A 27208-nucleotide genomic window follows, 5' to 3' on the forward strand; every position below is an offset into this window, starting at 1 on the left:
TTCTAGTCTAAGCTCAAAATATTTATATAATGGCAACTGATTTATACCTGACATTGCCCATAACGTTGCCCATGTTCATGTGCACGTTGAGCTTGGTGAAGTTGACGGCGAATAGCACAAGCGTCTCCCACGCTGCGCCTATCGACGGAGCAGGGGTTTTAGTATCTGTAAAGCGATAAATTTATCAAAACCGAGCGAAAAGAAATATACATATTTTCTCCAAAATTCTTTATACGCGTTAATTTTAGCATCCCCAAAATGCTGAAGAAACATAAATTGCAAAAGCCAAAAGATTATCATAAAAGGGAAATATGGGTATTTTTTTACGTGTAAACTGATGTTGTAGTATAGTTCAACGTTTTATATCTTACCTTTGGGTTTTTGAGGATCAACAGTCTTAATTTTCTCTCTCTGAGGCAGTACGGGTGATACAGGTGCGTTGCAAGGAACACTGGTCAGACAAAAAGCAAATTGAAATTTGGACACGATGTTACATACTCTTAAAATCAACAAAAACACTTCGCCTAGATATTGTAGTTATAAAAACACATTCATTATTGAATCATTAAAAAAAACATACATTCCAAGCCTAAATGGATAAGGCCTAAACTGGCAAACAATATTTAATTTTTTGTTGTAAAAGCATCTGATCTAGTATCCTCGTCTTACCCATGGTCCCTGGTGTCATGCAGACTCAGATCCCCGAGGAACATGCGCCGCACGATGGTGCGTCTGTACCAGGCCTTGGGGAACGCCAGGATCTCACCCAGGCGGCGCATGTCGTACTTGAACCATGCTGAACCCACATCCACAATCGCTGTTCAACGAAAAATGGACATTAAAATAGGAATCTTTAATAGGAAAGAACGATTAGTGGTAAAAATATACATTATGACGGTTATCATTTTCTCTCCAAAATATTTCTTGTGAAGTTATTTTGCCAGTCGAAAACTTAATGAGATCTTCATAAAGTCAGACGTAACATAACTTACTTGAAAACCTTACAGTAGCTTTCGATTGATCCTGATCAGTCTGGAAGTCCAACTTCCTAGATCTGGACAGATGGAACTTGACGAATTCCACGTTGATACTGAGCGAGTCTTTCCGCTCCGTGTCCGAGAGGGGGGACCACTGTGCCTCCTTGAGACTGGACTTCTTGCCTCCGTACGGGTGGAACATGTTGACGGAGAAGTCGGCGAGGCAGCCCGTCACGCTCAGCCCGCCCATCGCTACTGCTGGCTCCATTTCCCTATACAAATTATTGAAGTGTTGTAGTCGTTAATTTTTCGTTCCAAATTGGATCAGACAATTTTTAACGTCATGGTCATATTGAAGATGCTGCTTCTACGTTTGGAAATAAATAACTGTCTGGGAGGAATAATATACATATTACGAAAAATTTATGTCACGGCCTCCCATGCAAATTTTTATTGGATTACAGTTTTGTCTTGTAAATGTATGCGAAAATCTTTTTTCCAAAAAAAAGGTATTTTTACTCTTTATCGAGGCTTTTAGCTAACAGCCTTTCTTTTCTTTAGTACAACCTGGTGTCAGATTTTAAACCACTCGTGAGCCTCAGACGTGGCTTGATTAAATTTTATGTAATAGAGAGTAACTAACTCGTCGCTGGCCCGCTTGGAGCTGAAGACTATCTGCAGGCTGGGCAGCTGCAGCAGGCACTCGACGCGCGAGGCGGGCAGGCAGCTGAAGCGGAACGTGCTGGGCTGCATGTGGAAGTGCACGATCACGTCCACCGGGAACGACGCGTACACGTACTGCCCGTACGACGCGCCCTCGGCTGAGCGCGAGCGGGAACCACTCTCCGCTTCTGTACATACCGTGCATACTCGAAATGTGTGACTTTAAACACCGGATAAACATATACATTGACAAGGATGGTTTAGGTCTAACACTGACATGAACACATAAGCGGTCAATTATTTGTTGCGGAATACAAATTTAAATCGCGAAGTATGAAGGCAGAGTTAAGTAAATCTTGTCGGTTTTTAATTAAAAGAACGTAACAAGAGTTTTTTTTTATTAACTAGCCTGCATTTTATAATGTGAAAACAACAATTGATTAAACAGAATAACTAAAACATACAAATTCAAATTACTACAATATATTCAAACTTACCGGGTGTCGGCGTAGAGAACGAAGCTTTCGTTGGAATTGGTTCTAAAGTCTGTTCTAAGAACTCGAGTATATGTGGGCTGATGATGGTTTCTTCCGGAATGCTCTGAAGCGTGATCCAGGCGAACAGCGCCGCCTTCTTGGTGCCCACTTTCCTCGCGCCCACGTTTAGAGGCAGCGGCGGTACCGTCTGAGGGGAGACCGCCTCTTCCGGCAGAGTCTTGGATTCGTAGTGTACCTGTTGTATAGGTTTTGGTTTAAGCAATCATAAGCATCGTCAATAGAAGAATTAAAAAAGGTGTTCTTTTACAGTTTATTGGGAACCGTTTTTAATTAGGGAAGATTTTTAAACTTTAAGTACGAAAGCTTATAGTGCGGTTTCAAGCCTTATGAATTTTGGAACAGGATTGGGTTTTATAGCGTTTTTTGTTGTATAAAGGTACTACGACTTAGTTAAGATTTAATTAGATAGGCTAGTTGGGTTAGGTCCCTACTATAGCGGAAGAAGAAGTATTTTCCTAAGCCGGACTCTTATAGAAATACTTGTTCTTTGTCCTTCCCCAGACTGAGAGCAGTCCACAGTGATTACAACCGAACAGCTAAAGGTAAGTGTGGCTCACCTTGAGGTCGAGCCCGGGCACGCGGAACACGGTGAGGTCGAGCACGGGCTGGTGGCGCGCGTGCGGGGCCTTGCGCCGGGCCGCGGTGGGCGACGCGCCGCCCGCCCCGCTCGCGCTCGCGCCCGCCTCGCCCAGCCCGCCCGACGCGGAGCGGCCCACGCGCATGCGGCTGCCACTGTACAACACAACAACTCAATAATTCTGTACCCGTAGTACTAGCTACGATAATTAGTCATTTTAAACTTACTATTTTACCATTAGAGAATAACTCTATAACAATAATAAAATTTCGTAAGCATAGACTAAAATACCTAAAATATTTTTTCTATATTCTTGAAATAAAGATGCTAAAAGCAAAATGTTATGTAATAAAATAAGAAATCTCAAATATTTTATCACTCACATTTTAAGTTCATCTTCCTTGCTGGGCTCTTTAGTATGTAACACGCACTTCCCACTGTTGATGTAAACCTTCACGTCCAACTCAAAATCGATGTTGGGCTCGGCTGTCTTGGACTTGCTAGTTTTGTTCTCAGCGCTCGGCATTTCCGATTGCGGTAAACTGCTATTGGAAACACAAAGACATCGTTCAATATACCATTTTAATGATAAAAGGTGTTTTTGGAGTGAAGAAATGACCAAATTATTCAATTTTTTAAATAGATTAATCGATTACGCCGTCGTCTGCATTCTTTCAATAAACTATTGCAAATAAGAACGGTTTTTTTTTTCCTGTTATATTTGGCATTGGGTTTGACAGCATGGATTCGTTTTTTACTACATTGGAACTCATCTCTTACTACGGCTATCACAAGGGTAGAGGCAGCCAAAGGCTCCCTACAAAAAACAAGAGAATAAAATAATAGCGTTATAGCAATGCCGTGCCACAGTTCTTCCGTTTCTCTTGAACGTTTTGATTGCAATACCTGTGGTCATGTTTCCTCCTGAGCTCGACAGCGTCCAGGTCGTCGGGCCAGTGGTCCGGGTGCGCGGGCAGCGAGCTCTGCCGCTGCACGGCGGGCGTCTGCGGCGGCCGCGCGCCGCCCGCGCCCGCCCGCGGCCCGCGCAGCGACGCCGAGCGGGACGGGCCTGGGGGCATGGGGAAGCGGGGTTATAAACGAGGGAGGAAATTATTAAAGTCGATGTAGTAGCGAAATGATTTGGGTCAAATTTTGGTTCACATTTATCGCGATTTATAGAATTATATGGAACAAAAACCGATTCTATATTCAAAGTCACGCTTTTTATATCCCTTTACATTGTCACATTTGAGAACCAGTGGGGCTGGCCTGGTCGCCATAGGTGTACTGAAGCCTCCAATATGACATAAAAAGTATCATAAAAGAACAATTTCAAGAACACTTTCAACAGCATCTACGTTAAAAATCTTTGTGATTCCTATTGTATTAGTCACTTTCCACTATACTGACCAGTAAGAGGCTCACTCTCCATGGAGCTCCAGCTGCCTCCCTCGATGATGTCGGCCAGTCTGTTGTCTTCATCACCGAGCAGTAAGGTCTCTCCCGAGTCACCCACTGTGCCCGCTGACATCGCCAGGTTTGGTTCAGCCACGCTGATAAACCATTTAAAGGGTAAGTCAAATGCCCTATCATTACTTTGTTGATAATAATAACTTTCCTATATTTGTCTGCAAATTTTAATGTAAATTTGTAAATTAATGCAGCTAAAAAATAGATTCCGAGGTTTGAAACAATCGTTTTTGATGGTTCGAAGACATATCTATCATTTTATAACAGTAACATGAAGCTTAAAGCAATACTTACCCTTCGAAGTCTTTCCTCTCTTGCGGCGGGGTGGGCACGACGAAGGACTTGCTCCTGTTGGAGCCGAGCCCCAGCTTGCCCTTCGTTATAGAGCTGGCGCGTACGCTCTGACGACGTAGCTTCTGGATCATGTCCCTAGAACACAATGAAGGTTAATAGGGTGCCAAAGATTCAACAAGAAGAATAAGAATTAATAACATAATATATTGTGAGAACTGATAAAAGCTTTTCAAAATAGAATTTGAATAGTTCATGAAAATTCTCACAGTCGCCAATCAATATTGTTGCTATTAAAGTTTCGTGATCACTGTATTCTCTTAGGCAAGTCAAGTCAAGTCTTAGGCAAGAGAAAATAATATAAAACGAACTAGTTTTGAGCAATACTGTCTGACATGGAGATTAAGGCTCCTGCTTCTACATTGAACTATCTTCAGAAGCATTTCGCGGTAATCTGCGCAAGCGGTCCTGTTTGGCCTTTAGCCGGTAATAAGCCGGCACACCCCATCGCCTCTCTCAGGGTCGATTTTCACCGGGTCACAACAAAGGTCCTACTATAGCGAGTTCCATATACATTGAACAATTTACCAGGCGATATCAGAGAAGAAAAAGATAAAAATAAGTTCAGTAAAAAATTAAAAAAATATTTAACTAACACATTACCTTAATATTATATACTATACTTAATTTACATACCTAGATATCTATGTATAAGAAATGTTTAACGAGATCCAACAGACAAACTATGTCGATAGTTTTGTTGGACATTGCATCAGATTTAATGTTTTTTATCATGTACCTGTTTAATAAATAAATAAAAATAAAAAATAAATGTGTACTCAGTATGGGCAGAGCTTTATAGCCATGATTGGAATAGCCACAAACTTTTACAATATACACCACGTACCTTCTAAAGTCCTTAAACACAAGAGCTTCCAGATCATGCAGGCGCTTCATCTCGTACTCAATGGTCGTGTGACTGGCGCCCAGAGTGCGGAGGTCGTTGATGATCTTGGCTTGTTCGTTCATCTCCTTTTCTATCAGCTTGGACCTCTTCTTAGCGTCGATGCTGGTGTCGAACACGAAGGCCGGCAGGTGGTCCGTGTATTTGCGACGGAGGATTATGCTCTCCTGGTACAAAATATGGAGGGATTTGTAGAGTGATTATACAGTTATTATGTTTAGCAGTGGATGAATATAATTTTATGCTGCTTAAAGGTACAGCGATGGATAATAAATACAAAATGATATAAGTAGTTTGGGAGATAATTATTATGCATTTATTAATATGGAAGATTTTTGTTTATAGTTTTTGATCGCTCGTTCTTGTCAAGATATTGGACATATCAATTTGAAATATCAATTTGCTAAGAATATATTTCGCACTGTTTAGGAAATGCTCATAGAAATACTCAGTAGGAAGTAAATATGATGACATTTGATAAGATTAAGAGTACCTGAGAATCTTTGCTGTTATCAGCCTCATCATCTATATCGCTCTCATAGTCCATCTTGAGCGGGTCTTCTTCTTCATACCCTGATGAAATAATAATAAAACGAATTAACAATGCATGTTTAATATTAAACGCTTTACATCTTATATAGTGTTGTTTATCTTTTCCTCTTACCTGTTAGCATAGTGAGAGTGTGTCCTAGCGCGGAGAGTTGTTTGCCCACATTCACATCTAAGTGGATATCCACACCTTCCATCTGCCATGACACGTTCAGGAACCATTTGGCGTTTTCTAAAATATAATTAAAAAGTTAATTTTACAATTGATTAGTAAGAGTAAATGCAATTGCTAATTCGATATTTAACAAAAAACAATTAAGCAATTTACATTAATTCAAGCCTTTGAACAAACCAGGTGACTTGTGTAGTCGGTTTCAATGATACTTCATATAGATTCGTAAAGTATGAAGATCATTCCTCACCGTTGTGCTTGGCAGCCGTAGTCCTGGAGCAGACCTCGTACGTGCCCTCGGACACGCAGCAGACGTTGAGGCTGGGCTCGTCGGCGCGCGGCTTCCAGTCGTCCAGCGAGGCCTCGAAGTCGTCGGCGAAGCGCAGACAGAGCCCCACGAAGCGGCCCTTGGACACCAGCGCGCCCGACGAGCAGGCGCCGATGCTGGTGCTGTCCAGCGTCACCACCACGGCGCCGCGCGCCTCGCCCTCGCCGCCCCACGCGCCCCACGCGCCCCACGCGCCCCACGCGCCGCGCCCCAGCCCCCAGCGGGCCTGCATAATACAACAATACTACTGTATCTAGCCACGACGATGAATCGTAAAAATAATTAAGTGCTAGAAGTCTAATTAGGCTCGAGACGTAACCACCACATTTTCAACGGCTAGCACGCTGACTGCTGCAGATTTGATTTGCAGTTCTATTGCAGTCTTGTCAACTGCATTCAAACTACACTTGAACTACAATTTGTGGTTGGATTGCAGTTGAAATGCGATCACTTTAGTCTAATCTGTTATCACTTACCATAGGAGGAGGACTGAGCGGCAAGCAAATACCAATATCGTCGACATTCAGTTGCAGGAATAAAGTGCTGAGGTGTGGCGTCGTTATCTGTGACGTCAATTGTACCTGAAGAACAAGATAAAATCATGGTTAATAGCAAGTACTAAAAATAAACCTCACAAAAGTCGAGACCATCCAATCGATCCACTTACCTTCTCAAACACCTGTTGCGTGGCAGTCAGCACCTCGGTATTGAGGTTAAGCCTCTTCTCGTTCCAGTACTCGTAGGCGTTCTTATAGTTGAGCCACACGAGTATGGCCTTGTCCACTGCGACCGGCTGGATGTATATGAGAGGTCGCTTCAGTGTGATCAGAACGACTTCCTTATCATCACCGCATACCATCTCGTCTTGGAAGGCGTTGCGCATTGCTGGGGATAAGAGTTATTGTTAAGATACTTTTTTTAAAAATAAATATGTCGGAGATGAGCATGAGAATAAATAACTAAATCATAATTAAAACCTCATTGGTGAAAAATAGTTCGCAACCTCATTCATAAAACCTATATAGTTACTGTTCGCGCCAATACTGGCTGGTTGTAAAATAGAAGCGCGGGTATATTTGAATTTAGAATAGTGGATTATAAGTTTTGAAAATGGTCGTGTTACTAAGTGATTATTGCGTAATATTAAAGTTAGTAATTGTTGAGGCGTAATTGATGATTGTGTTGTTAATATTGTGAATATAGATTGTGTAAAGTAACTAAATAATGTGTAATGATTGGACAGCGCAAGGCTGGGGAGTTTGTTGCGCCGTTTGTTCTCTCTAGCGCGCTTAGCAAGCGGTGACGGGCGGGCGTTGTTGGGAATATGTCCAGATAGGGTTAGGATTAAACGATAATGAGATAATGAGGCGTGAATGTGTGTTTTATTGAATACCCTATCCCGATGTCGGCTATCCTGACACCCAAAAGAGAGCTACGCCGACAAATATTTCTTAACACAATTTGGATGTTGTCTGTAATAAGTGTTTTTGAGGTTTTTATTTACAAGAAAAGGATATAGTAGAGCGTTCAAAATAATGCAGCATGGTAACTCCATCGGTTACAGTTGGTTTTTTTCAATTACAGAGAAATAAATTCAATGAGATAATAATTTACACATTTATATAGATAGCTATTTCATTTTTTCCAGTTATAAAGTAAGCAAGTATCAATAATTCTACTAAAAAATCGCTTAAATGTTATATGAATACTTACATATCCTTGTATTAAAGAATGCATACTGCTGGAACTCCGGTTCGGCTTCCTCAAACATCGCATTTCTGATCAACTGACCGAGACTCAAGTTGACATCGACCTAGAATCACCAAAAAGGTTATCTAAATTAGTGAATTCATGATTGCACATCTGCATTTTATGAGGCAATACTAAAATTTATTCTGGTAATACCACCCATACTATAATTAGAATAGGATTTTCTTAGCTACGTACCTGTGCTCTCGCAAATAATCTAACTTCATGTGGTTCGGTGGGTTGTTGTACGTTCTGAACGCGGTTCGATATCTCGAACTCGACCGCACCTGTCTCCAGGCGCACTGCGGAGTTGCTTGGAGTCGTTGCTGTCAGTTGGATACGCTGGTGAACGACAAATATTAGGTTATATGAGGCTAAAATAAGGTCGCTGCTTTAAGTAAGTGTAAAGAATAGAGGAAGGGGAAGGAACTGTAGAGGTTTCTGGTAAGATTTATGCAATTAATGAAATCTAAATCCTCTTTAAATCCACTCTGCAAGACTACGATTGGTTGACAAGTATCCATTTTACTTAAAGCAATAATTAGTTTTTGTTACTCAAAGTTCGCAAAAGTCAGGGCTAGTAGAACTAAGCAGGTTTATTGATTTCTCGTATCAACTTTTCTACTCCGCTTTACTTAAGCGATAAGAAATTGACTATGCATACCAATAATACATACCTTGATTCGAATAGTGAGTGAAAACAATATCCTGCTGAGTGCTGACGTGGAGGCTTCTTCTTCATTCCACAGAGGCACAGGCTTTTCACCGCCGTATACCTTCTGTACCACTTCATTAACTTCCTAAAATGACAGAAAAAGTTTTAATGTAGGTATTTTTAGATAAATATAGAAAATATAGCTACACACTTATGGATGAAGTTTATGTTACGCAACGTGCAATTTAATTTATCTTTATAAGCAAGTTTAGACTCTAGACAGACTGTTAACTGCGATCCAACTGCAAATTGCAGTTCTCGTGCAGTTTATAAGACTGCAGTGGAACTGCACTTGAATTGTAATTTTCGATTGGATTACAGTTTATATGCGGTCCGTTTGTCTAAAGCCTAAGACTTCAGATAGAATTTGAAAGCAAGCGATCCTAAAATAATGTCCCGACTTACATAAATTACCTTCATAAAAACCTTCTGCACGAAGACGAGGTGGTTGAGCAGGTCGGTGGAGAGCGTGTGCTCGAACAGGCCGATGTCGGCGGCGGCGGCCACGTAGCGGCCCGCGCGCAGCAGCGCGCCGTCGCGCCGCGCCGCCGCGCGCTGCTCCAGCACGCGCCCCGCCACGTGCACGCCGGGCAGCCACACCGCCGCCTCCGCCGGGATGTTGGCCTCCGACACCTGCGCACACGCCTGTAGTTACCGACACGGGCCTTCAGCACGACGCGGAGGAGTGGGGATCACTTTGCGCATCATAAAATAAAACGCCAATCAATTGTGCGTACTCCTCTTCTTGAGGTGCATGCAACTGCACCAAAAACGAATTTCAACCAATCACTCATGCCGGCTATGACGCGATGCGCTGCGAGCCAATCACTACACTTTAGTCCGCCCCGCACTGACTCCATACCGCAAGAGGGACCCAAAAATCACTTCTGCGCAGGTGAAGGTCTACGCTCAAGATCCGTGCTAGTAACTATACAATGCGCTACACTAAACCGACCTCCCGTCGCCATCCAATACATGCACTTCTAGTAGATACCCGTCTGAGCTAACTTTACAATTTTGTTTGTTTTTTTTTCTCTAGCCCACTGTGTCCCTACTACTGGGCAAAAACCTGCCCCAAATCCTTCCACGAATCTCTATTTTGGGCCACATGGAACCAGTGGACGCAGTAAGCGTTAAGGTCGTCTCGCCAAGACACCGTCCATCAACTGGCTTCCATTTATTTCAATAATTAGTAGAAAAACATAGGGAGATTCTAGGTTGCTTATATAAATGTGAAATTCTGCGGCTATACTTTAAAGCTACAAATTTACTGTCGATTTTAAAATATTGTAGTAATTTAATAAAATTTTAGTGACTTCTAGAAAACACTAAAATATATAAAACAACTAAAAAATGTTTGTTCTAAAATATGAACACCATAATATGAGAAACTTCAAAAATAATATTAAAGTTCAAATAAACTTTAATATATCTTACTTGTAGCTTAGTGACGAAGCTGAGTGAGTGCTGCTGTAGGTCCACAGTGAACTGCGCCTTGTTGCCGGTCACGCCCGAGCTCTGAACCTGCTCCATCTTGTACTGCGCTTGTAGGGACGGCAGTAACGCCGCCGTTATACTTAGACTCTGTAATATAATTACTTGTTACTACTGTTAGGTGTGTCGGTTTTTTCATATACAAATTGATGTTCAGTAATTTTTGCGCTAGTTAATCAGACCAAAATTATGTTTTTTTTTTGTATATTTGGAAACAAAAGACGAAAATTGCAAACCTGAAGTACAACGGAGAAGTGTAAATGCAGTGGGTTAAGTAGCGGGTGTGGAGCGGGCGGGCGCGGGGGGCGCGGGGGGCGCGGCGCGGGCGCGGGGGAGCCCTCGGACGAGGAGCCCGAGCCCGGGGCCGCGGGGCCCGCGGGGCCCGCCGCGCCCGGGCCCGCGCGGGACAGCCGGGACGACGTGCGGGTCACGCCCAGTTCCTGCACATAGGTTTACGTCTAGTAAGTCTGAACACGAATCTTGAATGAGTCTGATTAGAAATTTAATCTGTGTGTCGCATTAACATCACCGATGTTCAGATAACATATTCGAGAACACACAGAATGAACAGATATTTCTAAATCACACACGTTGACACTGTATGAACATCACACCGAAAACACGTCGTACACAACTATCATTAGCTAGGTGAAAAAAATAACTCGACTGACTCATATACATTGTAGTCAAGATGTTTAAACCAAATTGTCTCTCATACTTTAATCTCGTATAGCATCGGAATCTATGTTAGCGTTACCTGCAGCGTGGAGGACAGCTGCCTGCTGGAGCGCGTCATGACCCCGTGCAGGGCCACGGGATGCTGCGGCAGGTCCACGCGCACGCCGCCCACGTTGAGCAGGGCGGTGGCGCCCTGCCGCCCCGCCTCCCACCCGTACAGGGCTTGCGACTTGCCCACGCTCACGCGGACCACGGTCCTGCCACATAACACATCATTGTAGCAGATTCATGGCAGCAGTTAAGTGGAAATGTTTTTTTTATGCAACATCTTTAAAAATCATACATACAAATAATTGTAAGTAAGGTACGCTATTCTATGCGAACAAGTAACAAGTAATTCTGTGAAAAATATTTATCCTTATACTTACTGCTGGTTAGGCGCTGCACCTTCTAGCAGTACTATCATAGTCCTCCCGAGGTTACCGGTGAGGGACCACTGGCGTGACCTTGACGCTGACAGAGACGCCTGGAGGGACGTGATTTCTGCCTCCAGTTTCAGTCCTGACAGGGAAGCCAGCAGGCGGGTGCGGTGGATCCTAGAATAAAAATATGCTGTCTAATCTTAAAAATATAAAAGGATTATTAAGTTTGGGGATGATATTTCGATAAAAAAATTAATGCTAATTGATAAACAAAATATCGTTTATTTCTTTGTAGCCGTTTGCATCATAAACATAATTAGTATTGTACAATTTTGGAAATTGCAAGAAAACTTCACCAACTTTGCAAAAGATCTGTTTGCATTTTTTACCTGGCAACACCAACAACGACCATGCCCATGTTGGCAGCACTGGAGGAGGAGTTGCTGGTGTTCTGCTCGCGTGAGCTCGGCCGCTGGGCGGTGCGGCTGTGGCGGTAGTGTTCCGGGATGTCCGTCGTCACTGAGAATCTGAGAATCAAAGTTTATGGGGATTAGCTTATAGTCCCTGACTAGGTAATTAGTTTTAATGGGAAGCTACAATAGCAAGTAACTTCAAATGAATAAAGAGTTTGTGAACGAAAAGTTTTCAAAACAAGTTTTCGACTACATAAATATTACTTGTTCTAGGTCATAGGGTTGAATTTAACCAAAACTGAGAAAAACAACCTTTTCTTTCAAAATAGAACTTTTATAAAAGAATTAAACTCAAGATGTTCCACTGTTATATTCTCACCGGTGCGTGATGGTCTCCGCATCGGGCATATTCGCGTACAGGTCTAGCAGTAGATACACAGTCCTCCAGCAGCGCGGCGCCAGCTTCCCATCAGCGGCGTCAGCGGAGGCCGAGCGCGGGGACACGCCGCCTGCCGCCAGCGGGCTGGCCGGGCCTGTCACTGTGGGCCCGTCTGTACCAGCCGCCCCGCTCGACCCGCCCACGTACATAGGCGTGTGGGCGCCCTCGTTGAGGGAGCTGTAGCCTGGATAAATAAGCAAGTATTTTAAAGACCCATTGTTGGTTCTATTACTGAAATTATTATGAGGATGGTGTGAAGACCTAGAGTACACAATGGTTTGGCCAACACAGAGTGGGTAAAGAGTACTGGTTTCACAAAAAAGGAATCAAACAACAGTCGCAAATCGCATCTATGTGTGTGTATGCTCTTACTCTTTGCTGAAAGCAAAACTGAACTTTAAATTTTGAAATATTTTGTTCACTTACCAAGTTTTCCCTTCACGCTCTTCCCAGTAGACCGTAACTTCTGCGCAAAGGATTGTGGCCTAGGTCTGGTGGGCTGACTCAACTTCTGCTGGCTTAGCGACTGAGGCACCACTGCGGCCAGCTCGGGGTTCAGGGCAGGAGCAATCAGGTCCCATTTAGGTTCAAGTGTAGCGTACTGTACCTCTTTCTCCAGAGATGTAACACTTACTAAGTTTTCTCTGAAGTCTGAGACTAAAAAGAAATAAAACATTAGCAAGAAGTTCTTAAATTAAAAATATCCGTTCATTATCACTTTGGAAAATAACCCAGTCGTGGACGAAAATAATTTTAATTTGATGTAGTTCGTTTTTTCATACCTGATGACGAAGTATGTTTATTCTGGCGATGCGATATCTTGGTCTGACTCCGCAGTTCAATCTGAGTGTCTTTCACGTTCTGGTACATGTTGCTGATCTGGTGCAGAAGCCGCAGTAGAGGCATGTTCACCTATAAAGCATTGAAATAAATAAATGACAATATTATATCCATTGCTAGGAAATCTAATGAATGTATTTTGAACTCTTAAAATCAAGAACTATTGCGTCTCGCTGCCACTATAACACCGATTAAGTACCAAGTAAGTGTGCATTTCGTTTTCAATGCACGAATAACCGAGTGGTTAAAGATCAGTTGTCTGTTCGATCCCCTTAGTAAAAGCAGTTCTGTGATTAACGAATGCCTGTTCTAATTCTGGGTGTCTTTGTGCAAGTGACTTAAATGTTTGTAAAAACCCCACGACATAAAGATTAAATTAGAGTAGGTTTTTTTTAGATTTTTTTTTTCACTCACTTGTTGCGAGATAAACCGTATGCTGATATTAAAGTTGAGCATAGTACTGATGTGCTTCTTCAACTGCCCCCTAGATATATAGAGGACGTTCTGTCTTTGTATGAGGTCGTCCACAGCCATGTCCGCGACTTTCTTCAGGTCTACGTCGATTGAGACCTTCTCGCAGAGGAAGGCGGGAGTTTCTGATTGGATGGTGTGCGTTTGGGCTGTTGAAGAGCATTTTTAAATTAACGATGATTTTATCTTTTAATACCTCTTAAATGTAAGTTCACTGTAATAATATCCTACTAATATTATGAAAGCGAAAGTTTGTAAGTGTGAATATTTGTTACTCTTTCTCAAAAAAAATACAAACGGATTTAGACGAAACTTTGTGCATGGATAGTTTATAATTGGAATTAATTGATTTTTCCGGGCCCGCGGATAACAGCTAGTGTTGGATAAGATGAAAAATGTTTTTAGCTTAGCCTTCAGATTATTGAAAAGTCTGAATTCAAGGTAAAAAATAATCGACAAGTGAGTTCCACTCACCCTTCCCTTTACCAGTATGTCGGCGGTCCCTGGCGGCGAGGTCGCTGACGACGATGTCGATGCGGAACATGTCCATCCACGCGATCAGCGACAGCTTGGAGCCGAGTGAGTCTAACGCTGGAGGGCCACCGCTGCCGCTGTTCACACCGTCACCGGAACCGCTCTTGTTTTTGGATTCGCCTGTAGAAGGTGAAAAGTTTATTAATACAATGTAGAGTCTTCAAAAGCAATTCAAGTATATTAGTATCCAACTGCTTGGTACAAATCACTTCCCATAAAGAGAACGATTGAGTGTTTTCGGTTCATCAATTCAAAATTCTTATTTTTTAAACTGTTACTTTTTAATGGCCCGAAGTTATTGACATTATAGAACGAAAGTATTAAATAAATCTATAAACATGAAGAGGTTAAGAATAATGTTCCCACCAACAACTTACCCTGTGTAACCTGATGCGGTGAGACTCCCAAGGCCGCCAGGAAGGGCTGGAACACCAGGTGCGCGTCCAGCAGCATGAGCGAGCCCTGCAGGGGGTAGAGGCTGCAGGCCGGCATCGCGGCCGCCACCGCGCGGGGGTTCATCTTCGAAGGAGGGATTATTGGCTTCTTGTTCTTTGACTCCTGGGTTAGTAGAATTACGCGACGTGTGATTTACACATTACTTGTACAGAGTGAATGATTGATTATATGAGTTCGGTTAGTGTTAAAACCAGTTGACGTTAATTACAGTTGCGTGCTTTGGGGTGGTTTCATGCTGTGGTTGATACATTCACATGGAAAGCTCTTTTACCTTCTTAACTTTTATCTAAGGAATGACATGCACAATTTGTTCTTTTTTTTAAACATATATATTGTTTCAAACACATGCGTGCTTACCACTTTGATAGGTTCCTGTTTGGCCATCCATTGGTAGAGGTCTTCCCTGGCTCGATCGTTCTTAATGTTCTCATCGCTGCCGTGAGGTGAGTATAACGAAGGGTTGGACCCAACCGTGGGCAGGTCCTCCTTCAGGGTACCGTAGTCTACTAATACAGATGAAAACAGCAATTTAACTTAAGAATTTGATGATATGCATTTTTGTAAAAACTTTATTTTTTCTGTGAGATTTAGAAAAGTGTGATTATAGTTTAAATTTTTACGGAACTTCCATTATTTCATCGATAAATGATTAAGTCTTACCAGAAGTTATCTATTACAAAAGAATGTATAGACTAGCGATAATATAGAATACATTGATTTACCTTTCCATTGCTGGCTTAACCTGACACATTCACAGACATCAACGAACAAAACTAGCAATGTAACTACTCACTAGCGATGGCGTCGTCATTGAAGGCTGGTTTCCTCGTCGAGAATGGCAGTGAGGGGAACACGAGGCTCGCGCGGCTGCTGTGCGCGCCCCGCACTGCACACCGAGGGGGATTAGCACACGACTCATGGAGGACGGAACGATACTAAGAGCTATGTGAAGTGACGTCACACTATGGACTGACAGTGATACACACGTATGTGGTACTAGGCATAGAACAGTCTGCTGAGATAAGGACCCATCAGTCAGGTGCTCAGAACCAGGTGACTTTTATGTGTTAGCTAACAGATGGAAAGTGGCTCCATATGAAAGGTAGTGCTGCTTGTAAATGATATTTGAGACTTTGCTTATTGCGATTTCATGATTTTTAGTAACACGTAAAATACTCTAAATTTTGTCGCTTTCTAAGGGTAAATTGTATTTTATGTACTCTTATTACACTTTCGTTTGAATGTAAAAGTAAATAATGCAACCTGAAGATAGATTTATGATTTGTCTTGTATGTTTTGCGTGCCTCTGTGGTAATGTGTACGTAGTTCGCACATTTTTAAATCATCATTTAATATTCTATTAACAAAAAGATTAGTTTTATATCAGAATTTTATTTATATGGTAGGTTATAGCCACCATCGTTTTTAATACAATTTTTAAAAAATATATTAATAAGAATAAAGTAAGCGAAAGTAGGCGAGTGTGAGTGGTTTTCGCAATAAAAACAAATAGAGATATAGACAGATAATTAAAAAAGATAGCTATACACTTTTCAGCTTAAGCAAATACATATCTGAAATACCGAAAGTTAAGCCCTTCTAGCCAAAGGACATGACATTTGACTTCGACCTTTTTATCTCCATACATTCGAGTATTTTCTATTTACGTTCAAAAATTCAGGAATATGACTTGGCAAGGGGGCTGGCCTTTTAGAATTTCAGCCTGGAAACATAATTTAATCTTGAATAAAAATATAGATTAAATTTTAGAAGAATAAAGAAGATTATTTAGTATCAAGCATTGTTTTGGCTGTAGATTCGTCGTAAGGAAATCTCCATGTTATATACAACAAAGCTTATCCGCTGGTTGATTCATGAGATTACTCATTAGAACCAAAATAATAGCAAAGCGACATCAAATATATTACACATTTTGCACATGTCAGTAATGTAATAACATATGATAAACATAGTGACACATGCAAATGCATGATAAGCCGACAGGTATTAATGAAGCGAGTCATATGAGTGACTGGAAACGACAGTTTGTTGTATTTGTCACCTATGATTAAGGACTGAGATCTGTGAAATATTTGGCATGTAATGAAGATTAGAGGAGTATAGACATATGAAATGAAAGGAGATGGAAACACCATGCTGTCAGAAAACAACAGACAAGACAAACAACAACAACGCAAGACACACGTCCTGAAGTCGTTTGAAAGGAAGTTTTGAGGTAACTTATTGAAATAGCTGCATACGAATACTCGTGTCAACTTGCTCGTCGAAAATAAACTCAATAAGTCGACTTATAAAGTTCAATTTATATAGAATACACGATAATGTATTTATGCATACCGAAATACATGGAAGGTCAGAAGAGTATAAAATACAAAGATCAAACGACTTCAAACTTTGAATTGGGATTTATGAACCCTCTCCAAACACATGTTTTTGGACCTCAGCTAGACTAAAACAAATTAAGTACATGATAACATGCCAATATTGTCATAGTCAACTCAAAACATTTGGGTAAATTTCGACTCTCAAAGAATATAAGTAAAATAGCACCGGTAAATCAGACATAACCGAACTAATTGTTCAATCAAATTTGGACTTAATAGCGTAAGCATTAAAGTTCACAAATCCCAATGTGTAGACAACACAAAGTGTTTGGTGTACGAACCAGAGGGCGGCGTGGATGGGAACGAGTGCGGACGCGGACTAGCCGCCACGCCGGACGCTTCACCCACAAATGACAACGGGTTAATATTGGATTATATTCAATATATCGTACTTTTAAATACTGTTATACCAAATCTTGACGCTTTTTGCAACATATCTATGTATTATGCCTAAGACTATGATTGTTTCACCTTAAATCTAAAGGCTTTTTATCATCTATTATTGACCCCCGTTCTCGGATAGGAAATAATCAAATGACTCCTTCTGCTTTGGATTGAAAGGAAAGAAGTGTCAGACTACTTCTCTCTTTCTACTGACTAAATCCCACGCATGATCCTTCCTTTCGTGTACCAGGGCCACGGTAACCCTTTTCGACAATCTCGCTGCCCCGGTAGGCGTAATGGGGTTGACAGATCTATTATTGACAGTGCTGTGGATATATGAACTAAATTATATATCTGCTTCTGCTGCTTGCACAGTGGAAAAGCGTCGAAATTTTGTATGACAGCGATATGTTTTTCTTTTGTATATATTTAAATGAATGTACCTTTAGGAATTGAATTTGTGAATAAAAAATAATAGTTTTACATTGATTTAAAGGTAGTAGAGTTGAATTTAATAACTTTCGAAAGACGCTTTTCTCGCAAGATAAGGGGCATAGTCCAACTACTACGGCGGCGCAATAGCGAGTTGAAATATGGGATAACCCGATAAATACGCGTGGTTAAAGCGTGGTTAAATACATATGAAATCCATTGTTCGAATGAAAAAAAAACTCTGCACTCCTTTAATCATTTAGACACCCTTAAAAAGTACATTCATTAATATTTATAATGCTAATCACTGGTCTATGAACACAGCGTTTTTAATGCCTTAGCAATATAAAACGCTTCGATAATACTATGCTAAAGTAATAATAAAATACTTAGAATTAATTAAGAAGCCAACTGTGAGATACTGTGGCCGAAATACTTGAATCTATTGTGGGAAAAAAATGTGATTTAATAATTATAATAAATTACATAAAGCATTTCCGCTAGAAGATAATAGAATACTATTCGGTTATTGCAGTATTAGCAATAATATGAAGCAGTAAACTATTCTAAATTTTAGTACTTTGTTTAACTTTTTTCGTACGCATTTAATGTCCCTATCCCTCTTTTACCAAGACACTCATGAGTCTATAGAATTCTAAATATTTCTCATACAATAAATTTAGTAAACCTACCAGGTAAGTTGACTTTATCGACGTCCATGTTCAGCAGTAAACAGTTTTCATCCAATGCTTCAGTTTCCAGTGGATACTCTTGCCACCCTTCCACTGAATCCTAAAAAGCAGTAAAGAAACGTATTCTGATTCAATATAAATTTTCATACTAATATGGCTAGGGGTGCGCTGGAAGATGTACCTCATAAAAGGTTAAAAGTAGCTGTACATCGACATACCTCAAGTAAATCGGGCAAAGCAAAGGTAACGTTGAGTGGCTTCATGACTTTGCTCTTGTAGTTGTGTTCTAACAGCAGCGGCGTATACAGGATGTTCTTCCACTGACGGCTGAGAACTATAACCCCCTGAAACGAAAAAGAAATAGTTTTGACGGAATTGAAAGTAGCTATTTTTTCTGCAGCCTATTTAATATCCCACGTCTGGGCTAAAGCCTAGCCTAGCTATACTAGCAAAGTATAGTAATGAATAATTAAGCTAAAATCTCTTCAAAGAATTTTAGTTGACCACCACATCTATTTCTAAACATTTAATTCAATTACATTTGGTCCAAACTCCTAAAAAAGTTGTAACCGAAGTAATTAATATCTCAATATATTTCTATATACATTAAAATTGTTGTTTAGAGTAAACTTCTCTTACCTGTCTCAAAGTAGACAAAGACGGCAGATGTCTCTCAGCGAGGTCGGCCTGGACGGCCGCGGCGTCGGCCTGCAGAGCGTACCGCAGTAGCACCGCGCACAGCTGGAGCGAGGGCTCCTCGCGTAACTGCTTAGCCATGGGCGTGTGTCGGCCATAACGACTCTGTGTAATGATGATAATAACGTTTATTACGAAAACATAAACTATCTGTGCACTAAGTTTCGTCTAAATCCGTTCAGTGGTTTTTGAGTGAAAAAGAGGAACAAGCATTCAAACATACAAACTTTTGCTTTAAAATGTTATTAGGAAAGCAGGAATAATGGATGTAAAAACAAGTTATATTTGGCATTATAGGCAATATAGGCATTATATTAGTATATAAAGTATTTATTTGTGCATAAGTGTAGATTTTTGGAGTTTTTGGATCTTTCTGGAGTTTCACTCGTATTTATAATAATCATTCAGACATTACATGTGCGAAAAATATTTTTTCAATATTTTTTAAAAGCGTAGTTTACATTACAGAATTATGAACGTTTAAGAGTAGATCATCAACATCAGAATGATGCCATCCTTTTCTGATACAAATTATTAAGAAAGAAATTCCTAACCTTTGGCAATGTATGATGTGGTGCTAGATCAAGAGCAGCTGCCATAAGGCTGGCCGCGGTGGCCGTCAGTCTCCTGGCGTACGCGCGGTACAACGCCACTACTCGAATACCGAGACGGTTGCACGGGTTCATCCACGCGTTAATAGCAGGGGACGCTGTACTTAGCAGGTTCCAATCAAGTCTAAAACAAGAACATTATATTAAGAACATGTGGCAATTCTTCATACTATTTTTGACAAACGTAATAAATTATTTCTATGATTTTGTTCCATACGCACCTGGTGTAATCAATCTTCTTCGTGATGGGTGTACGGGGAGGCGCGGCAAAGTTAAACCACACAACTTTCAAGTCGATGGCGCATGATGACGTATTCCCATTATCCTTGAGCGGCACGACGGTGGCAGTACTGTCGTTATTCGAGGGCTCATCAGGACCTGGTGTGGATGGCTCAGGAGGAGGGGGTACCGGAGGAGGCTGGGCAGTCCCTAAGTTCGGAGTGCTCGGCTTCGAGCTGGAATCCCTCTTCCTGAACAAATCTTCGATACCAGAAGTCCTGCTCTTAGTACTCCTTTCTTTTTCTGGTTTAGTTTCTTCAGCTGATTTCACGGACTCCCGACAGCTCTCGTTATCAGCTCTCACAGGTTTCTTGTCGTCATTCTGCGACGGCTTGTGTGATTGTGAGTGTTTGGATACTTTGATAGAAATGCTTTCGAGACCACATTCGAACATGATGTAGCCGATGGGACAGTCTTTTTGGGCTTCAGCTGGTGCTCCACTTTGACAGCACTATAAAAAGACAACAAATTAATATATTTCCAATCATATTCTAAAGGGGCAGTGATATGTTTCAAGTGTTTCTTACCATAGACTCGCATCCTTTAGCGCAGCTATCAACACGAATAAACTTGAATGCAACTTTGGAGTGTTGGCTTGGTATCCCTGTTATCGTCACGTCTTTTAACTGACACGACTCGTTGCGAATGCGACGCAATTGACCATGAACTTTGCCTAAAACACAGAGGAAGTTTAAGAACAAAAAAACATGAATCGTGTAGAAAGTAATATTTCGTTCTCAGTTTTAATACTCACCGACATTCAGTGTAATCGTCGTATCCTCACACTGTTGCTGTGAAGCTTCTATATAAACCGGTTCTCCCCTCTCTGGCCCTCGTCTTTTGCCAGACGACTGTGCTGATATTAAAGCTCGGGGACCTTTCATTATCCCGAAGGACTTTTTGCTTCCCAACGCCCGCAGCGTAGGTCGGTAGTACAACTGTACCGATTCTAGATTCTTTTTCGCACTCACGTATTTCGCTATTATATTTTCGACTGATACTCCAAACAAGGATACACAAGTCAAATCCTGAATATTGTCCAGAGCTGAGAATGATATCATGTCCTCAACCACAGACGACTGGATGAAGATCATGTTGACTTTGGGAATGGTCACAGTAGCTTGTAGTTGCTCACAAATACTTTCCTCATATACATTAGAATGAGGAATAGTTGCAAGTTTACACTTGTCATCTTTATCCGTAACTAAATTGGACTGGCTGCGGTCCTGCATCTGTGGCAGCCAGTTTTGTACGTACTGCTTTTGTTTCAGAACATTAGCACTCGACACGGATGAAATACAAAGCAGACGCAAGTGGTTTATCACAGTAATTGGGTGTATGTTCGCTAAAACGGGAGTTAGTGACTCGACGAATTTCTGTGTACTTTCCAAAACAAGGGGAGTCAACATTATGTCGATTTCACCTCGCAGTTTGACGAATAATCCACTTTTAGAATCACTTGTTGTCGTAACAGTGGATGTGGTACTTTTTTCTGTAGCATTTTCTTGGCTGTCTTGTACGGTTTGCTGCACATCCCACCAACCTTGTGGGTAAGGATGAGCTTTAACTTGAGAGTTGAAATGTGGAGGTAAATTTGAGTATGGTCCATGCTGATTCTGATTATTAGCATCTTTCTTTGATATCAATCTGAGTATATTCACTTTGCCGAGGGGCTCAAAACTTGGTAAATACTTTTGTCCAACATAAACTAAAGTTCCATCATCAGCCCTTTTGAAGAGTGGTACAGTAAATGCGTCACTGCCACTTGGCAAAGAACACGTCGACCAGTTTGCGCATTTGTATTGAGGCAAGTTGTGCATGTAGCTAGCCATAAGAAGAGGAGAGTCTACTATCGGTTTATTGGTTTGCATATGCAAATTGACAAGCGTCATATCTTCCTGTGAAGATATCGCTGAAATAAAAGACGTAGATGACACGGACCCAGTTTCCGAGTCCGGTTGAACCCCTGTGCTCAAGTTGCTTATAGTATCTGGTAGGTCTACTGCTTCTGATTTTGATATAGGACTAGTCCATTTTTCATTGGTAATATCGTTTATGCCGAAGGAACTCTTATCTCTGGGATTGCTATGGCGACTGCCAAAGGAATGTTTCAGGCTTGAGGATCGGCTCGGGAACATGTCTTCGTCGGCCGAAAAGAAAGCTTCTGAATGGTTTTCGCTTGTTATAGACATTGTTCTCTGCACTTCTTGTGGTAAAGTATCTTCTGGTGGGACTTGAGAGTTCAAAGAATAGTGCGACTCTGATATAGCTACACTTCTCGCTGGCACTTTTGGTACCACAAAAGTTTCTGCTTCAGAAGGAACAGGCTTTTTTCCGGTGACACTGGAATTGTCTTTAGCTCCACAGCTTAATGCTAACTTGGAATCAGATACACTGCTTTCCATTTGCGGAACGTTGAGAATACTTTTGTTAAGTTTAGAGTCACTGTCAATTTTTGTGCTACCCAGCGGTATAGACGCATCAACTAACCGGGCATAGGGTACATCGCTTTTTGTACTCGAAACTAATAAGTTATTACTTCCTTTACTCATGCTCGTGTATGAGAATCTTCTAGTGAGGCTGCGACGGTCAGCACTCTGTGGAGACTTGTTCAAGCTTTGAGGCAGTGGAGACGGTATTAGAGTAGCCACATTTGTAGGCTGGAGACAGACGTTCAAACTATTATAAGGCGGCGTGTGGAACACTAACTGCCCAGTGTGTAGCAAACTCTGTCCATATCCATATTCTCCAGGAGCAGTCTCTATTATATTAAACATAGCGATGTTGATTCCTTCATTAAGATCGTTGGGGTTAGGTTTCAAGAAATTAGGTCCGTTTCTATTCGATCCGAAGAAAGCGCAACCACCGGTGCAACCACATTGAGAGCTCTTTCCTTCAACTGGCCATAAGAACCAAAGTCTTTTTGTCTTGTCATCGTGAAGTTTCAAAAACTTCTGTTGGACTAAATGCAAGTTTTTAGGAGTTTGAGGCAGGGAAGACGCCGCTTCGATCAATAGTGGTCCTAAGGCAAGTGACCCAACGCCCACCCAGTTGTCGTTTTCTGGCGGTTTATTATGGCTGTTGTTGCTTCCATTGGAATGATGGTGAGTATTGGTCTGCATGTTAGTTTGTGTGTAGAGAGCTAATTTTATATTTGGTAATAGTCCAGTCACTCCTGTACCAAAGCCAGAACCATGTAAGTTGCAGTAGCTAAGTCTGACTGGTGATATCCAGGATTGTAAGGTTGTGTTTGAGTCAGCAATATAAATATCAATGAGATCGATCGCAACTCGTATCATTTTGTATTTGATTTCGTTGGGTGTTGGACACCGGTACTTTAAAGTTAGGTCGGTTTCTGGACACATCACATTATTCATGCCGTGATGGCATTGTTTCGCAGGGTTTGGCGGCACGAGTTCGTTTTCGCTATCACATATAAGCAGTAGGAACGTTTCCAGTGATGATATAATTTGATATAACTGGGGTAAAGTCAGTCTGCCAGTTAGCTGACCCAACTGTAGCTCCATCATCCAAGCATACTCTACAGTATCTTCTTCAACGGTTCGGTTTGTGTCACTAAAGAAACCATTTCCACGTAATTGAAATGACGAAAGCATCAAATGACCTTGATACAAAGCCCCTGAATTAGTAGGATTGGTTCGCGATAAGTTATTAGCAGATACTAATATTGACGGACTTAATAATAGTTGTAACTTTGTCTCTTTGAAACTTTTGTCCATTTCGAATCCAAATCTTTCAATGAGGACGACTGGACAAGGCGGCTCGTTTTCACTGCAGTTCTTGACTAAATGTGCTTGGATGTCGTGAATTATTATTGATACAGTAACATCTAAGGGTCGATAACGTCGTGGATCAAACGGACCTTTGCTAGAATCCGTCGAGTCATCCATTGATATTTCTGTATGTTGATTAACACTGGTCTTATCATTTACTTTTGCAGTCTCACTAGTCCAGTGAAAAGTTTCCATGTTAGGAGATTTCTGCATGTCAGTAAACGTTTGGTCTTCGCCAAATATATTTTCTAGTAAATTCATAAAGCTTGTTATAATAGTTCCATAGGCCAGTAGGATCGAAGGTCCCACTTCAAGTTCCACACTTACTTTGTCTGGTGGTAGCGTTGTTCTGTCAAATTTGTTTCCATCTAGAGGCCAATTTATTTGGGGCTGTTTTCTCATTCTTGGTATTCTCATTGGTGATAAGAGAATTTCTTCTTTCTCTGGAGTGGTAATGTCGGCTTGGGGTTCTGGCCCTAAGGGAGGGATTGGATGATAGTTGTATCTTACGCTCAAAGCCACTATAGGTACTGACCAACAATCGACCCAACCTTGAGCTTTCACGCATTTTCTCCTCCACTTTGAAGCTTTAAGTCTGCAGGGGACCAACTTCATATTTTTATCAATAGATAGCAAAAGAAGTTTAGAAGTATTTACTTCGGGCATGTATAGACTCATGTCAACAGCTTCGCCTTGAACCCAGATCTTTAGCGGTATAACGTCTGGCAAGAAATCGATAAACGGCAAGTCGAAGGACACGTCTAGTAGGTCACCACAGAATGCGACATGATTGTTCTCTTGGTTAGTAGAACTGCAATCTATCCAGTTGTATTGATTGCTTACTGTTACCACTTCACATTCTTTTAGTAAAAGTGAAATTTTCCATGTGTAAGGTACAAAGTGTAAAATATCCGGCCGAGCCTTTGTTGACCAGTCATTGATTAAATCTTGGAAAAAATCGATATGAGTGTAAACCAGATGTGTAGTCGCTTTACATCCAGTTAAACTTAGCTGCCAACATTGATGGTGGTTCCATACAAGAGGGTAGTGACATTTCACAGTGTACTCGAGTGTTTCACTTTCGGCCAAGCTTCTGTATTGTAAGCTAGTTGTTGCTTCCAAATGTAATAACTGTCCTGTAATTTTTGTTGTATACCCGTCAAGCAACACGATCCATGGGAGCGTTACTTCAAGATACGAACCAGCACCAATATTGATATGAACAGCATTTGTTTCCTTATTCTTAGTAAACAGAATATCTATGGTAGCTTCATTTAAAGTTGAAAGTCTAATATCAAAAGACTGTGTTTGTCGCCTATCGCCAGGCTTTGGTTGTGGCGTTACCTCCAAGTTTTTATAATTTGGTGGGAAGAAAAATTTAAACAGATGATCTCTTTGCCTATCCGCCCAAGGTCCATAACTGAAGTCTGTGCCTTTCCCACATTTAATGTCTACACCCCAAATAGGTGGCGCTGATTCAACAATGTCTCCATTCGCTAACTGTAGCAGGACTGGCTGTTCTGGCACTAAGCCTGGCTCGTCCATGTAGAAGTAGACTTCGATGTAGTTTGAACTCATGACCACGAAGCCCTCACCCATATATCTCGGCGGCTCATCGACCATCGACGTGTAATTCGGACTAGGAGCGAGCATGACCTTACAGTTCTCTGCCTTGGCCTTAACAAAGTGCATGAGGTGATCTAGACTAGAGGCGGGCGGTTTTGTGCTGTAAACTAAATGTGACTCCTCGACGCTTATTGACAACGTTGTTGGGACTAATCTGTTACCAAAAACTACTCGACCGGAACAGATGTCGATTTTTATGACAGGGATGAGGTCTCGCCACGTCCGCGCCATGGCGGCCTCTGACCTGACGGTGTCCTGCGCACGGCGACGCTTCTCGTTGGCGTCGTTCATGGCCTTGTCTCGGTCTGTGCAGTCATCGTCATTCTGCTGTTTAATGACGGGCTCGAGACCAAATATTTTTTCAAGTTCGTTGTATAAGTCGCATCGATTGTAGAAATGCAGTTCGAATCCGTTTAGCATTATAGAGAGGCGAGTGTCCGAGTGTGATAAATCTGCAAAAAACATATATTTGATGTATAATGAGCGGTATTATTTTTCTGTGGAACAAGGATAGGTAATAAAGATAATGACATTGAAATAAATATATGATTCATGTCTTCATTTAAGTATTCTATTTAATCCTATTAGGTCACAATGCCTTTGTACCTGAAACCTTGTAATCTACTTTTAATAATTACTGAAATAAGGTTTTAATTTGAATCATCTTAAGACTTGAAAAAAATGATTATTTTTACCTTCAGAGACATCTTTGGGAACATAAGACCGCCACCACCGAAATATGAGGTAGCCATCTTGTATCCTCAGTGTATAGTCATAGTTGATGTACACTATATCACGGAACATTATCTTACCGGACAGGGCATTAAGAGTAAAAGAACCTGAAAATAATTATATTATGGCTATACAAGATATACCTAAGGAAAACCAGCTGTATAAAGAGACATATATAGTTAAAAGTTGATCATTAGAAATATAAGAAGGAAAAACTATTTACACCCAACATCTCACTTCTCTATTTTTAAATAAAACAATATACTACCATAATATTATTGCGCACAGTCTTATGCTTCAGTTATTACAGCACAATACAATAATCACTGTTTTACCAACAATCTGTATTCTTCATGGTCTCTAGAAATACCTAATGATATAATCCCACATTATTGATGACTATCTTAGCCCTGCAGTTTCACTCGCATTTATTTTTCTATAATGTAATTTCATCTGACCCTTCTTTTATTAGTTTTTTGAGCAAAACTATAAATATTTTTGACTACTGTAAATAAACTCAATATGACAATATTAACATATTGTCATATTGAGTTTGTCAAATTTTTATTATGTTATAGCAATAAGTATACAGATGGAAATACAGTATGATAAATAACTGGTTATTAGGCCGTCTTGTGATGCAAGTACTCGGACGATTAAACATTTTGGCAATCACGTTTCATACTTCATTCATAATATTACCAGCCGGTAACAACTATTTAAAAAAAAAACAAGATTTAAAAGCAAATAAAATGAAAATTAATACTTTTACTTTACATGAAATATAATTATTGCAAG

General features: G+C 41.0%; 1 protein-coding gene across 1 annotated transcript in view; it reads right to left on the reverse strand.

The window, feature by feature from the left end:
* The window catches only part of LOC113493081 (transmembrane protein KIAA1109 homolog), a 36131-nt gene that overhangs the window by 7948 nt on the left and 975 nt on the right, over positions 1-27208 (reverse strand). Inside the window, exons 3-45 of the mRNA XM_026870895.1 lie at positions 26374-26517; positions 21013-26130; positions 20786-20931; positions 20201-20709; positions 19923-20103; positions 19312-19473; positions 18891-19016; positions 18673-18772; positions 17446-17502; positions 15553-15645; positions 15117-15265; positions 14681-14861; positions 14244-14423; positions 13713-13918; positions 13241-13370; positions 12885-13115; positions 12399-12642; positions 11996-12133; positions 11613-11780; positions 11264-11441; positions 10743-10946; positions 10450-10596; positions 9427-9645; positions 8975-9097; positions 8496-8639; positions 8262-8361; positions 7216-7433; positions 7025-7129; positions 6471-6774; positions 6164-6280; positions 5993-6072; positions 5443-5666; positions 4539-4673; positions 4185-4327; positions 3681-3843; positions 3158-3319; positions 2755-2929; positions 2138-2372; positions 1621-1828; positions 993-1249; positions 670-817; positions 372-451; positions 48-165 (exon numbers count right to left, since the gene is read on the reverse strand). Coding sequence (XP_026726696.1) covers positions 48-165; positions 372-451; positions 670-817; positions 993-1249; positions 1621-1828; positions 2138-2372; positions 2755-2929; positions 3158-3319; positions 3681-3843; positions 4185-4327; positions 4539-4673; positions 5443-5666; positions 5993-6072; positions 6164-6280; positions 6471-6774; positions 7025-7129; positions 7216-7433; positions 8262-8361; positions 8496-8639; positions 8975-9097; positions 9427-9645; positions 10450-10596; positions 10743-10946; positions 11264-11441; positions 11613-11780; positions 11996-12133; positions 12399-12642; positions 12885-13115; positions 13241-13370; positions 13713-13918; positions 14244-14423; positions 14681-14861; positions 15117-15265; positions 15553-15645; positions 17446-17502; positions 18673-18772; positions 18891-19016; positions 19312-19473; positions 19923-20103; positions 20201-20709; positions 20786-20931; positions 21013-26130; positions 26374-26517 — 12250 coding nt within the window. The remainder of the gene's footprint in view (positions 1-47; positions 166-371; positions 452-669; positions 818-992; positions 1250-1620; positions 1829-2137; positions 2373-2754; positions 2930-3157; positions 3320-3680; positions 3844-4184; positions 4328-4538; positions 4674-5442; positions 5667-5992; positions 6073-6163; positions 6281-6470; positions 6775-7024; positions 7130-7215; positions 7434-8261; positions 8362-8495; positions 8640-8974; positions 9098-9426; positions 9646-10449; positions 10597-10742; positions 10947-11263; positions 11442-11612; positions 11781-11995; positions 12134-12398; positions 12643-12884; positions 13116-13240; positions 13371-13712; positions 13919-14243; positions 14424-14680; positions 14862-15116; positions 15266-15552; positions 15646-17445; positions 17503-18672; positions 18773-18890; positions 19017-19311; positions 19474-19922; positions 20104-20200; positions 20710-20785; positions 20932-21012; positions 26131-26373; positions 26518-27208) is intronic.

Source organism: Trichoplusia ni, chromosome 4 (assembly GCF_003590095.1).
Source record: "Trichoplusia ni isolate ovarian cell line Hi5 chromosome 4, tn1, whole genome shotgun sequence".
Taxonomy (NCBI): domain Eukaryota; kingdom Metazoa; phylum Arthropoda; class Insecta; order Lepidoptera; family Noctuidae; genus Trichoplusia; species Trichoplusia ni.